This window comes from Heliangelus exortis, chromosome 17 (assembly GCF_036169615.1).
Source record: "Heliangelus exortis chromosome 17, bHelExo1.hap1, whole genome shotgun sequence".
In the NCBI taxonomy this organism is placed as follows: domain Eukaryota; kingdom Metazoa; phylum Chordata; class Aves; order Apodiformes; family Trochilidae; genus Heliangelus; species Heliangelus exortis.
The window spans coordinates 2338245-2352439 of record NC_092438.1 but is presented as its reverse complement, the minus strand read 5'-3'; the positions used below and the strand labels follow the sequence as shown (position 1 = coordinate 2352439).

The 14195-nt window shown below is 44.2% G+C and overlaps 1 protein-coding gene across 1 annotated transcript in view; it reads left to right on the top strand.

The window, feature by feature from the left end:
• Positions 1-14195, top strand: part of LMF1 (lipase maturation factor 1) — a 192373-nt gene that overhangs the window by 7991 nt on the left and 170187 nt on the right. The window contains exons 2-3 of the mRNA XM_071760568.1: positions 746-1055; positions 14064-14074. Coding sequence (XP_071616669.1) covers positions 746-1055; positions 14064-14074 — 321 coding nt within the window. The remainder of the gene's footprint in view (positions 1-745; positions 1056-14063; positions 14075-14195) is intronic.

Here is a 14195-nt window from a genome sequence, read left to right as displayed (position 1 = left end):
AGCTGTGTTGCCCACTGGAGTCAGAGGAACTTTGCAGGACCTTTGCCTGCTGTGGGTTGTAGAGCATCATCCCCAACAAAACTCAGCTCTGCAAACGTGGCCAAAACCCCTGCAGAAGTTTTGGGGAGCTGCAATGGGAGGGTCAGAAGATCCAGCTGGGTTCTTGGTGCTGCAGAGCTGAGCTGTGGGTCCTCTACTGCCTTCTTCAGGTGTGCAAGAACTGAGGGCTTCTCAGTGTCTTCTTTCCAAATGCTTTTTTTTTTTTTTTTTAAGAAAGGAAATTCTGTCTGAAAGCCTTGAAATGATTTCTTCCCTTTCACTCCCACTCTGCAGTGCCCTTGGGATGATTCCATGAGTGGTGCCTGGGGCTTTCCCCAGGTCAGGAGTGGAGCTGGGCTCAGCCCCTGCTGCTGCTTTGGGTCAGATTGCTCAGTTCCAGGCAGCTTTTCCCACAAGTACATTGTTGAGGTTTCCTGAAGCAAGTGGCAAGTCCCTTCCAGCTGTTGAGAAGAGAATTATCTCAGGACAGGCTCAGTGTGAAGGCAGAGACTGTATTTCCAGCATTCATCTGCCTTCTGCGTGGTGGGTCCTGTCTTCTATTTTAATGGAGATGAGGACATCTGAATAAAATCCTTCCCTGTGCCTGAATATACCTCTGTAACTTGGACTCAAAAGACATACTTTAGCCTGGAAGATTTCTAATACTGATTTATTTTTTTTTTTTCTCCTCTTTGTTTTCCTCTAGTTGTGGCCTTCCTGGTGGCCTATCACCAAAACAAGCAGCTCATAGGAGAGAAGGGGCTGCTCCCCTGTAAACTCTACCTCCAGAGTGTCAAAAAGTATTTCAAAGGGAAGATCAACCTGGATGCTCTGAGCTATGCACCAACAATCATCTGGTTTCTGGACTGGTCAGACATGGACAGCATCTTGGACTACCTCTCCCTCTTTGGCCTGGCAACTTCAGCCTTTGTGTTGATAACTGGATGTGCAAACATGGTCCTCATGGCTATCCTGTGGCTCCTCTACCTCTCGTTGGTCAACGTGGGACAGATCTGGTAGGTTAAGAAGCTGGAGAGCTTTGTTTTGCTTTGTAATCTCTTTGCTTTTCATTGCACAAGTTGACTTTCGATTGCCCATCGAGTTTGGTGATGTGGTCAGGAGGGATGGAGGAATGTGAGATAATGAAAGAGTTTGGCATAAATGAGTTATGGGCATGTCCATAACTTTCTTTTTTCACCTGGAATATCTGCCCTGGTTTCTGTTCTCCTCTGTGAGAAGCAAACTGGCTGCATCCCAGCCAGTGCTGCATCCCATGCTACACCTTTGTCCCTGCTCTCGAGTCCCTAATGCCTCTTGCAAGGGAATTCCCTTAATAATTCCCTTTGGGATGGTTTCTCAGTTTTCAGTTCCATCCAGAAGAGAGCTGGAACACTCAAGATAAGGACATAAAGGAAAAAAGTAAAGGAGAATTGTGACTGTCTGCATACTGGCTTGCTGCAGGGAAAAGCTGGGTGCAAAAAGGCTTTAGGTGGTCCTCACACTTGTTAAGGCTCCAGACGCAGTGGTTAAAAGAGCTCTTAAAACCCCAAATTTCATTAGTTCACCTCTTCTGGTACCTCTCTGCCTGTAGCAGAGGTGGTGTGGTAATTTTGGGGAGGTAAAAAGCTGTGCCATGAAGAAATGCCCAAGCTCTGGGTATGGTAGAGCTGTGGCACTGGGCTGTTCTTCCCAAATCTTCTGGCTTTGCACCAGGTGACAGGAGACCTTCCCTCCAGACTGGCTCAGTGAATTTTATTTTATGGAATTGTATGTGCTTGGGCTTCAGTCTTGTCCTTCCTATTCATTCCCATCCTACTCCCCATGGTATGTAAGTGGGTGAAGGAAACAGCTTCACTGAAAAGCTCTGTTCTCTGAGCAGCATGAGCTTAAGACTGTGAAAAAACAAGAACATTTGAAAAATAACTCAGTGGATGGTTTCCTGCTGCCCATTTCCCAAGTTACTCCAAAGCCACTTGTCTGTTTTCCTGGGTGTTTTATGCCCCAGGGCAAGAATTCCAGCATCAACCTTTTCCTTTTCCAGAGGTACAGGAGCCTGTGTCAGTGTAGCAGCAAAGTCTGGATGTGTTCCTTGCTTTCTTTCTGTTTGAGGAGGTGAAAAAACCCCAAAAACCAAACCCTTAACAACCTCCCCATCAAGCTGCAAAGGTTTTGTAGCTGAAAGCTGGAGCTTCAGTGACTCCTGAGGCTGAAGGTTTGATCTGGTTTGCTCCTGGGGCTAAGACATTGGCATCATGGGCTTTCTGGTGCTGTGCCTATAGCATTAAAAAAAAACCCTATAATGTTTTTTACAGTTTTGATCCTTAAGAAAAAGGTAACTGGAATGTGTTCTCTGTGTCCTGTTGGGGTGTTTCATGCTGGTCCCAGTTGCTTTTGCTGGTACAGGCAGAGGTCTGAGGTCTTCTCTGCTGGAGGGGTGACAGTCCTGCAGGACTCGTGGGTTGTGGGTGTTGAATTCTTGGGGTTTTTGTCATCTTTCAGGACAGAGAAGGGAGCAGCCAGTGTCCAGCAGACTGTGTCCTCTTCCTGAGGGGGGGGATTTAGAAGCTCAAGGCCAAACCCTGTGTCCCTGCAACTCATGAGCTGGGAGCAGGAATGCAAGTGGAGCCCAGGGTTTGCCTTTTGTGGATGCTGTGGTTGAAAGGAATTGACTCTTGATGTTTGAGATAAGGCTGGGTTGTTTTCCTCCTTTGAAACTTCAGATTGGGAGTTGAAAAAGCTGCTGTGGCCTAGGCAGGTGGCTCCTGGTGTCACAGCTGTCACCTACCCAGGGAATGGGTCACCTTCTTCTGGGGAAGGGGTAAGGAAAAAAAAAAAAAAACAAAAAGGAAGGGGGAAAGGAGGCTTTGCCTCAACTTCATCTCATCTTAATTGTGGCGTCGAATATATTAAACAGGAAATGAAGTTCTTCTTGGGGGAAAAGAATCAAAGCAACCCCAAAGGTAGAGTTCATTCAGCTGTGGTTACATTTTTCATTAGAGGCTCTGGAATGGGTCACTGGGTGGTCAGAACCATATTATTATTGTGCATACAGTGTGACGTTCAGTTCCTGGGGAAGGGGGTGCTGGGTGCTTCCAGTACAAGTAAACACAGGGGAAAAAAAAGCAAAGGAAGGATTAGCTGATTTTTAGCCATCCTTCAGGGGATGGTGGTGGCTCAGGGGATGAACTGGGAGTACCTGAAAGCTCCTTAATTCTGCTGCTGACTGTGGGTGGGTGGGTGGGTGGGAGGATTGGCCTTAAAATTAAAGCTGGCTTTAAAATTCCCTTTTCATCCTGGTTTGTGGGTGGGGGTAGATGGTCTGTGAGCTTTGATTTACCCTGAAATTTGGATGCATTGAGAGGCTGTGATGAGTTCTGATTGTTCTCCAAAGCATCTGTTGAAGACCACAGCAAATTCTTACCAAGGGGGAGATGACAAAGTTGTCAGGCATCTCTGATCAGAGTTAAGAGACAGCTCAGCATCTGAAAATGAGGAAGAAATTCCTCCTGTGGCCACACTGGTTTTGTCTTTATTGCACTGTCTCAGTGTTTCTCTTCATCTGGCAGGTGCTGACTCCTGCAAACCAGATCTGCTGGGCTGACCCAATCCAGAAATAATCCCTTGTGGGGAAAAAACCAGTTCAAGGAAGATACAGGGTGATAAAGAAGAATAGAGTTCTCCTCTTTTTAGGCCAGGGAGGAACAATTTATTCCTTTTATCGCCTTCTTTTTTTTTTTTTTTTTCTTCTTTTTTTTTTTTCCTATTTTAATTTTAAATGTTTCTATTTGTTTTGGGATGGAGTCTCCAGATCCTTGGGAGCTGCTGAAGGGATCAAGGCTTTCAACTGCTGTCCAGCTGGCTGGGGCTCAGGCTCAGAGGAAGCTTCAGAAGAGCAAAATCTCTCCTTTGAAGGGCAGGACGAGTTCCTTGCCTGCCCCTGGCACTGCCAACCTCCAGCTCTGAGCTGGGGGAAAACTGAATAAATGCCTGGGGACACACTGGGGGCAACCAAGCAGTGGTGAGGGACCAGCTGAAGGTCTTGGAGGAGCCTCTGGGAAGCTGTTCCTGGAGCAGGGTGATGGATGGGAACGGTTTGTAAGGGATTCGGTGGGATGAGGATTGCTTTGGCCAACCTGAAATCCAGGGAAATGGAGCTGGGGTTGTTGTCCTGGCTCTGAATTTTCCCACTTGGACAGGGGAGGTGTCTGAAGCAAGATGTGCTGTCCCCTAAAGCTTTCAGTGGGGCCGTGCCTGAATTTTGGGAGCTGTGAAATGCAGGGGCCAAGGTTGCCATTGCCAAAGTGGGATGAACTGGGATGCTTTTGTAGTTCTGGGCACTCTGTTCCCAAAACAGCCATGGTGTTTGGGAGCTTCTTAGACTAAACCTGGAGATGTTCTCTGGGTCACAGGGCATGCATACAGTGCTGCCACGCTTGCATTAGAAGCTCAGTTTGTCTCTCTTTAAAATATTGGATTTTTTTTTTTCCCTTTTGAAGTAGGAGGAGACTGTCAAGGATCTAAAAATCTGGCAGTGCAAAAGAATATTCAAGGTCTGACCTGCAGGCTGGGCAAAATGTTAAACAGTAATGTTAATTTTAGCCTTGGTTTTTCTTTTAATTTCTGCAAACGATGCCTAATTTCAGTAAAATAATAATAGCAAAAAGTGTGGTTCCAGCCTGGGCATAATAGGAAGTTATTTAATGAAGCTAAAGATGATCTCTGAGGTCCCTTCCAACCCAGCCAATTCTATGATTCTATGCTTAAAAAGATCTTGTGGCAATTCCCCATGTGCCAGCATCCATTTTGCAGTCCTGCAAATCCTAGGTAAGGTTTTTCCTGAAGTTTCAGTCAGTGGAAGGTCCAGAACAAAAAAATTGCTTTGCCTTTCTTCCTGCTTCCTCCCTCCTGAATATTACTGCAGTGGGTTGTCATATATTGAAACAAGAATGGGCAAAGCTGCCCCTTTGTTTTAAAAGGAAAAATTCTTGTTGCAGACCTCATGAAACCTCTGTTTGTGCTTTTATTCCCTCTGGTTTCTGTTGGGACACAGGGAGCATCAGCAGCAGAAGCCCTTTGGGCAGGACAAGCTCTCTGGGAGAGGCATTCCAGCAAAAGTTAAATCATTTTTGTACCAGCACAACTTAATGCACTTCTAAAGTGAATTTGTAATTGTGGAATAAAATCACTTTTATCCCCCAGTAAGGTGTCTCCAGAGAGCTATTACATTTTCTTATAAAAACAAACTTTTAAACTACTCTGCCACTGATCTCCTCTTTCTTCTTCTGTTGTTTCCTCACTGAACCACCCACCCCCTGTTTGAAACCCTTTCCTTTCCCTTGGTTATTGTGCTTTTTCATTTTACAAAGCATATTGCCCACTGTTAGAGAGTACAGCTTAGAAGACACTTGATACAAAAGCTGGAATTGTGGGATTTCAAATCCTGTTGCCCTTTTTTTTTCTTCTTTCAGGACTAAGATTCTGGGAGAGTTACAAGAGCTCAAGGGAATAGCTTAAACAAGCCAATAAATAAAATATTATAGCATAGAGTGGCTACAGAAATCTTTCCAGTGTGTTCTTCTTGTGGAAAATGTTGGTGAAACTACTGGTAACAAGTATTGAGGGTAAAAATGCCACGTGGGGTTTTTTTTTTTAATTCATATTGAGCTGCTTGAACATCATATTAACAGTTTTTAATATTAAGGACTTATTACAGGGTCAGGCATGCTACAGAGCCTGACTGAGGAGTGCAATTTAATTGCAATTAAATTACAGCCTTCAGAAGTTTGTTTATAACAGAGAAAAGAAGAAAGACTTTTGTATGTCATGGAGGTTTTGTGGGTTTTATGTCTCATTAAAAACCACTTGACCTATGCAGGACTTTAATCAGTCTTTTGTGTGGTTGGGGATGAACTGGTGACTGGTTTGGGCTGAAGTCCATTAAGTGTGATGAGATGCTCAGGGCTGAGCTTTCCCTCTCCAGGAGGGTGTTGGTAGCCATTAAATGGACCTTGTCTTGTCCCTGCTTTTTCCTCTGGGATTCTGCAGTTTTGGTTTTTCAGTCTGAAGCACTGGGATTTTTGTCTGGTGTCATCCTCTCCAGTTAAGGCTAGAAAGGGAGCTCTTTTGAGTTTCTTACTCCAGCTTGTAAAATGGTCAGCATGGGAGTTTGGGGCTGGATTTAACAAAGCATCCTTCCCATTTTTAAGTGGAGTGGTTTGTCAGCCTTTTCTGATGAGGGCACAGCACTTAGGGAGGTCCTCAAGACCAGAAGAGTCCCAGTCTGACCTGAAAAAATCAGCTGGAGCAATCACCCCTCCAGCTTCCAGCAGACCAGAGCCAGATCAAGAGCTAATGAACGTATCCACATGGGTGTAATTCAGCTAATGCACATTTTATTAAGTAGCAGGGGTAATTCAGACTTTTTTGACTGCCTGTGAGCAAGCAACTAGTGAAAGATCAAGGAGCTGTTCGAGTAGGGAACAGAAGCTTGCATGTCCTGGGTTTCATCAGTACTCTTGGATCACTTGGGAAGCTCTGAGAGACATCACTGTCCAGGCAGGAATGGATGTGTTGGGCTGTCCTTAGCTGTGTGATTTAGGCAAGGTTTTCCCATCAATCTGGATCATGCTTTATCTGCCTGTCTGGAGGAAATACAAGCTTGTACTGAGGGACTTGAAGGCTTAATTGATATCAGCTTTTCAAATGGTAAAGTTTGAAGTGCAAGGATAAATTAAGGTGCCTGAATCTAGTGTTGAATTTTGTATATTTAAAAAGAAAACCATCTAGGGTTTTAGAAAAATCATCTTAGCATATGGGTCAAGGTGTGATAGTTGTTAAATTGGAGAGGTATGGAGTTTGCTAAGAGGCTTGGCAAATAATTTGCTTGCAAGAAACCTGGTTTTATTTTTCTAGCTCTCCAAAATATCCCAGTGACAACAACAACAAGAAAACCTAGAATATCTTATTCCTTTATCTGGCCCTGGCCTTGGCAGTGAACCTCAGGAATTTCTTTGTTATCGTGGATCGCAGCCTCGCATCCCTTTTAATCCCAACTCCCTCTTGCCCCAGAAAGAAAAGATTATCTCTAGAAACGTAAACCAAAAGCTGAAGGATCTCAGGGGGTCATCCTTCCTGTCGAGGAAGCTGCTTTTTTGGCACTTCCTCCTCACACAGAAAGAGTTTCCAAGCTGGGTTTCAAAGGCTGCAGTGAGCAGCCCTGAGCAGTGGATGTGACAGATGAATGAAAAGGAAGATGAATGCCATGTGACACTGTTGCCTTGCAGTACAACTGGGGACTAATGAGGCTAATGAGAACCAGATTTGTGTTTGAGAGATTAAAATTTCATCGGGGCTGATGTCAGAAATGAATCATTTAGCCTTTTCCTTCCCTCCCCCCCCACTAAGCATGTGTAAGGTTTTCCCCTCCCTGCTCTAGGCTGCCCTGGGGTTTAGCAGCAACCCTTGGGTTCCCTTCCCAACCTTCTTGGTTGGGAAGGAGGAAGGTGATGCCACGGCTGCTTGGTCTTCCTTAATCCCCCAGAGCTGTGAAGGTGTTTTCTGAGTGGGTGTTCCTTGTCTTGGCTGAGGCAGTGGAGTTAAATTCAGTGATTTAGCTCGAGCTGTTTCAAGGGGTGAGCAGGAGCAAAGACCTCCTTGTCATGGGATGTCCAAGGGGGTTTGGGTGTTCCCATCTACTGCAAAACTCATGTGTGAGTGGATTGAAAAGGGCATTAAGATGGATTAAGAAGCCAGGTGCAGCTCTGACATGGATTTGAGAAGATGTGCAAGAGGTGTCAGTGGAAAGAGGAGCTGGCAGGAGCATTAGGGGCTGTCAGGGGATGCTTCTGGGGGGCTGCAGCAGCTCTGCTCCTTGCCTGCTCCTGGCAGTATGTTCCTGGAGAAGAACTGACCCATGGAGAGTCTAACTTGCCATTGAAACTTGGTCTGAAACACAAGGGGCTTTGGTGGTGTGTTGGGGTTCCTTGCTTTTGTAGCAAGTGGTGCCTCTAAGATGACTTCCATCTGAATTCTCTGCATGCTTCTCAGATATTTAAGAGAGAAACTAAAGAGGAGTTTAAATCTTTTACATGGATGGGTTGCATGTATTGTTTTTACCTTTTTTTTTTTTTTTTTTTAAATTAAATCTGTAAGATAACCAGAGCTGTATATCATGAAGAGACCCTGTTAAGCCATCAGCAAAAATTGGAGATGGGATCTGGGATAAAGCTGTCCCAGCAGGAGCTGGGCTGATAACACCCCAGTGGGTGCACAAGCTGTCTGTAGCTTCCAGCCCCTTCTGCAAATCACAGCTGATGAGAAAATGAGAGCAAAGAAATGATCAGAAGATGATGTGGTTCATGGTGTGGCTCTGCAGTGTCTGATGTACCACAGGGCTTTGCCAGAGAACAGAGACAAATATTTTTAATTGCTTATTATCTGGCACATTTAATTGCCAGCTGTTATCCAGTGTGTAGACTTGGTATTGATTCCACAGCTGAAAGATTTAGGAAAAAGAATGAATAATGGCTTTTTTTTTTTCTCTCTCTTTTTTTTTTTTTTAAAAAAAAAAAACAAAACTGTAACTTGCCAAATAGCTTCATGCACCCAATCTGGTCCAGCACACGTTTGTGTTTTTTAACTCATCTGACTTCTCCAATAGCTGTGGTTGGAAAGAATGTTAATGCAGTGATTGGTACAGCTGAAAAGCAATCAGAGGTTAGGGAAGGGTCCAAGCCAGGGTGGGATCAGTGTTTACCAACTTCCCTAAGGCTTTTAATCCAGAAATTTAGTCTTGAGAACAGTGTTTGCTACCAGTGGTGTTGGCTCGTGGCTGGGCTGGGGTTCCTGTACAACTGGAGTTCCTTGCAGGGCTGAGCTGTGTTGCTGGAATGGTTTTCCAGGGATGTCTGGGAAAGCAGCAGCTCTGGTCTGGAGCAGGGGAGGCAAAGGATGGCAAAAACAAGCAAAGCTGTCCTGGGGGAGAAGGGTCTGGAGTAGAAACTAGGTGGAAAATTTAGAACAACTCATGTCTTTATGAACTTAGTGGAGAGGAATTGACAGTCCTTTCCCTAAAAGACTTTTTTTTTTTTTTTTAGGGGGAAATCACACTCAGGCTGCGGAGGGGTTGGCAGTGGGGGACCAAGCTTCAGAGAGAGATTAGTGAATGCAGGTTTTTTGTTTGTTTGTTTGTTTTTTAAATCAAGAAATGCCATTTTCCTGGGATTTTACCTGCCAGCATCCTGGCAGCAGAAATCCAATCCTTTCTGCTGCTGGTCCTGGAGGAGCAGGATCACAGCACCTGGTCTCTGCTCCCTCCCTCTGCACCCACATGCACCCAAACCCCCCTGGGTGGGACTGACCTCTTCTTTTAGGATTCAAACACATTCAATCCAGTACTGACCCCTTTATTTTCCAACCATTTCTGTTTCTCCTCTCTGTGCTCCTGCTTTTCAAGTGTCTTTCTGCCAGGGAAATGCAGTGATTTCAGCAGGGTGAAGCTGGGGTGCTGCTGGTTCCCGTTCTCCCCTTTCCTGCCTTGGATTCATCATCTGGCTTGGGGATCAGCTGGGAGCAGGGATCCCTAGGCTGCCTTTTCTGGTTTTGGCACTGGGAGGATTTAACCAAATGGAGTTTGGCAAATTCTGCAGCAGCCTAAGCCAGGGGTTGAAATAATTTTTAGTTCTGGAAAGGAGCACGGACAAGGGAGTTGGAGAGGGCTGGGGCTGGGTTGGGTAATTCACATTTGAGCTCTTAAGCAAGCCTGAGCCCCTGTCTTGGGAAGGGAACAGAAAATGGTGCTCCCAGGGCTTGGGGAAGCCACCTGACAGGGCCAGACATGGGTGCAAGCACCCAGGAGCCATCCCCTCCCATCCCTCATCTGCTCCAGGTCTGGCCGGGCATCTTTCCCATCTGCAAACCAAGGAGTAAACCTCATCCTTGAGCACTCCTTATTTTTTTTTTATTATTATTATTTTTTTTTATTTAAATGTTATCCTGGTTCCTTCCATTTAAATGTGGATGTTGTAATTACAGAGCACAGAATCCCAGTTTTTAGAGATCTGTGACCACAATAAAGTGAATCCAGAAACCAGACGAGTGGTTTCATTTATTCCCATTCTAGCTGATTTCCTCCCCCCGAGACTGCTGTGCAGTGCTAAAGGCTTGGCAGGAACTGAAACCAGCTGTCAAAAATGTTTCTTACCCCCACACTTTTAAGTTAATGATGTTCTGAAATTAATGGTGCACTTGACTGATTCTGTCATCTCGTTTTGATGGACTCTCAAGTCTCTTGCTAGTGATTTTGGGCAATTTTTTTTTTTTTTTTTTTTTTTTGAGACAGGGTGCTGAGCAAGTAGATCCCCAGGTACCATATAGATATATATTTATTAATTAAAATTATGGGTTGGCTTTTTCTGTCCTGAAGTGTTTACAGCTTTAATTTGGTTGGTATCTTGTGGTTCACCAAAGCAGCTTTGAGGCAAGCAAACCAGTAACTTTTAGGAGCATCATGTGCAAGACAGCAGTGGATGAGGTTTTCCACTTCTCAGAGCTGGGGAGGTGGAAAGCTGAAGGAGCTGGGTTTGATTGGAGAAAGGAAAACTGGGAAAGGAGATGAAGATCTTTGTGTGAAAGTTGGGAGGATGGGAATGAGCTCTCCTGTGCTTGCTCTCTCCACAGGGATAGGACAAGAAGCTGCTGGTTTAAAAGGTTGAAAGGAAGATGTGGGTTAAGTGTAAGGAAAAGCCTTCTAAATGAACATTTGGAGGAACATTTGTGCTGAAAACCTGGAGAGGTGGAGTCTCTGGTGCTGCTTAGACAGAGATCTGGAAGAGGGGATTCTTGCCTCATCAGTCCTGTCTTGGGGCAGGTGGATTTCCCACAATTTCTGTACTTCCATGGCTTAGTCCTTTAATTTAGTGGATGGATTTATGGTGGGCAGCTCCTCCAGCTTTCCCTGTTGCTGGAATTTTGGAAGGAAGCTTTTCACTTGTGTGTCCATTTGAGTGTCTGCTGAGGCTGCTGCTGTCTCCTGGGTTCCCTACTTCTTCCAATTACTTAATTAAGTCCAATTACTTAATGTCCCATTGCCATCCTTCCCAGGGAAGGGGCACCTCCCAAGGTAGCTCCTGCCCTGTTTCCTTTGGGGAGAGATGCTGCTGTGGAGACTTAAAGCAGATTTTGGAGCCTCATCCTGATGGAGACTAGAAAATGCATTTATCCTCCCCAAATGCCTTTTCCCACAGCCTAGGAAAGAAGAGAGATTGATCATGGAGATGAAAGTTGACATCTGGGTTCACTTTCTCTGGAGGATGCTCTCCATGGAGAAGAGTGAGAGGAGCTGTTAACACCAGCTGCAGATCAGGGATGCAGCAGGGAATTATCCTGCCTCTGGAAATCTGTTCAGTTGGAAGGGTCCTTGGTGGTGTTTGGGATGCAATTGGTGGGGAGGATTAATTATTGATACTTATTGGGACAACACAGCCATATTTATAATTCAAAAAAAGAAAAAAGGAAACAAAAAAGACAGGAGTTCCTAGCTGTGTTCTAATACTATTTCTTAAGAGAATCTATGCAGAATTTTGTGACATTTTGCAGACTTACAGGAGCAGTCCAGGTCCCAGAGAACTCGTGCATTAATAATTTGTGCAGCTCTAGGCGAGCAGAGAAGGAAGATCAAGTTCTCGGGCAAGTCTGGCCCATCTGCTTTTCCTCCTCCTCGGGTAAATAAACCCCATCATCCCACATGATATTACCTGGAAAAGGCAGTGTTGGGATGGTTTGGGAGTTCCCTGCTGGTTCCACCCTGGTGCCAGCCATGGTTTGAGGACTTCTTGCAGAACTTTGCAGCCCAGCTCAGCTCCTCGGTGCCTCTGCCATGGGCTCTGAGAGCAGTGAATATTTTTGTCAGGAGTGCTGTAGTTCAGTGTGGTTTAAACTCTGTTTTGCTATCAATTTTTGTTTTCCAGGGCTAGACTTGAACTGATTAATCAGCATGACAATGTGGTGAAAACAATTTAAACCCAAATATTTGCTGATGTTTCTGATTCCCAGCTGATGCTCCGAGCTTTTCGAAGTGGGAATTTAAGTTTGCCTCTAATGAGAAGTCATGGCTAATTAATTACATTGTTCCTCCAGCCAGAAAACAAAAGTGACATCCTGTTTGGATTTGATTGAGAAAAGCTGAACGTGTGATGTGCAGAATTTCTGGGTTTGACAACGTGCAGCTCCAAAGCTGCTCTGTTGAAATTTGCCAAAAAACCCCAAACCCGCAAAATCAAATCCATGTTTTTCCTTGTCATTATCTGTCAGGAATATTGCAAATGCCAAGGCAGGCATTAGGGGGAAAAAAATCCTTTTTTTTTTTTTTTAATAAACATTTCTGTTTACTCCATATGAGCAAGGAAATGGCCTTTGAAGAGGAAAAATGGGAACGAGGTTCCAAACTATAACCTGAAGTCTGGGGGAATTGGGTACCTGCCTGTTTGTACCTATTAAAATTTAAAAAAAAAAGCTCTGCAAGAAGCCCTGCTGCTTTTATGTATTTGGAGTGGGTCATTTGGTTTGGTTTCCTTGGCATTTGTATCTCAGGCTTCTTCAGAGAAATAAATTCACAAGTGCTTGCCTGTCATCACATGACAAGTTCTGGAGCTGAGATTGATGTAATCAGCAACAGACACACGTCAGAAAACTTCATGTGGTTCAGAAGAATACAATATTTTATTAATTCCTCATTTTGTGTGTGTCCCTGTGTGTGTGTGTGTGTGTTTTAAATGAGCCTCAGGGGGTTCTTAACTTCTGCCAAGAAATAAGAATAATTCCTAGGAGTTTATGTTTAACTGCACCACAAACTGTGGTGGAGAACAGCAAAGTTAGGTTGCCCTTAATGACAGATATCTTTATAAAGAGGTGCTTTTATTAAGAAAGTTAAAACTTACTGTGCATTTGAAAGTTATTGCTCTCTGTATGTCAGTAGCCCTGTATGAAATTGGTGTTAAATAGGTAGTAAAACATTTGGATGGATGGATTTTAGAACTGTTTGAACTACACGTGGATGGATATAAAACTTGCACACCTATTCAGGACCTTTCCAGGAAGGGCAAATTTTTCTGAAAAATCTTTAGAAGTCTGGGATGATTTTTTTTTTTGTTTTGAGGTTCTGTTGGTTTTGTTTGGTTTGGGGTTTTTTTTCTTAATATTTTATATAATATGCTTCAGACAGCAATAAAACCTGAAGCTGTGTGTTGAAGAACAGCATCTTAAAACTTTGGGCTTAACTTTTAATCAGAACAGGTAATATTAGAGAAAACCACTAAAGCTAACTAACATTTCAAGGAGAAGTGAAAAAAGGAAACTAAAGGATGCACCAGAGTGGGGCAAAAGTTCACAGGAAAATGACAGAGTAATTGGGTATCCCTGAGGCATGGGGAGCATCTGGTGCCCAAAAAGGGGCTCAAAAAGGGAACAAAACCCATCAGTAGTTCACCAAGGAGAAGTAACTTCTTCCTTTCCAGCAGGATGAGCTTCAGCAGAGCAGAAGCAGGGGTTAAGCTTTGTGTTTTTAACACCTTTTGGTTGTTGCCTTCAGCCTGGGAAGTGCTCAGCATCCTCTGGAAACCATCAGTGAACAATTTTGGAGGAGAACCTGGTTAAGATGCACAACAAACTAAATTGCTGGCTGGGAGGGAAGGTGAGGATGCTGTGATTTGGGACTGTGCTGTTTGGCCTCTTGATTGAAAGATGGGTGGCCAGTAGCTTGGAGTGCTAATTAACAGCTTCATTTGCCCAGAAATGAGGGAATTTGCTCTTCTTGAATTCCCAGGTAGCAGCAATTTACCTTTTAGTGCCTTGGAGCTGCATGTTCCATGGTTCAGGCATGTTTCCATACTCCTTGACAGCTGTGTTTTGAAAATCAAAAAGTATGAGGTTTGAAATAAAACTGAGAACATAGGTTGCTGCAGTTGATACACTGAGCTTTTAACTGAGCTTTTTTCTTTTTTTTTCTTCTCTTCATTTTTGTTTTGCAGGTATTCCTTTGGTAAGTGACTAAAAATGAGAAAAAAAAAAATCTGCAGTTAGGATTTGTTGGTGCATTTGTGGGTATGTAGCTTTTACATTACTCCAGCTTGCTGCTTCTCTCTTTGATTGTCTCTGTTCTT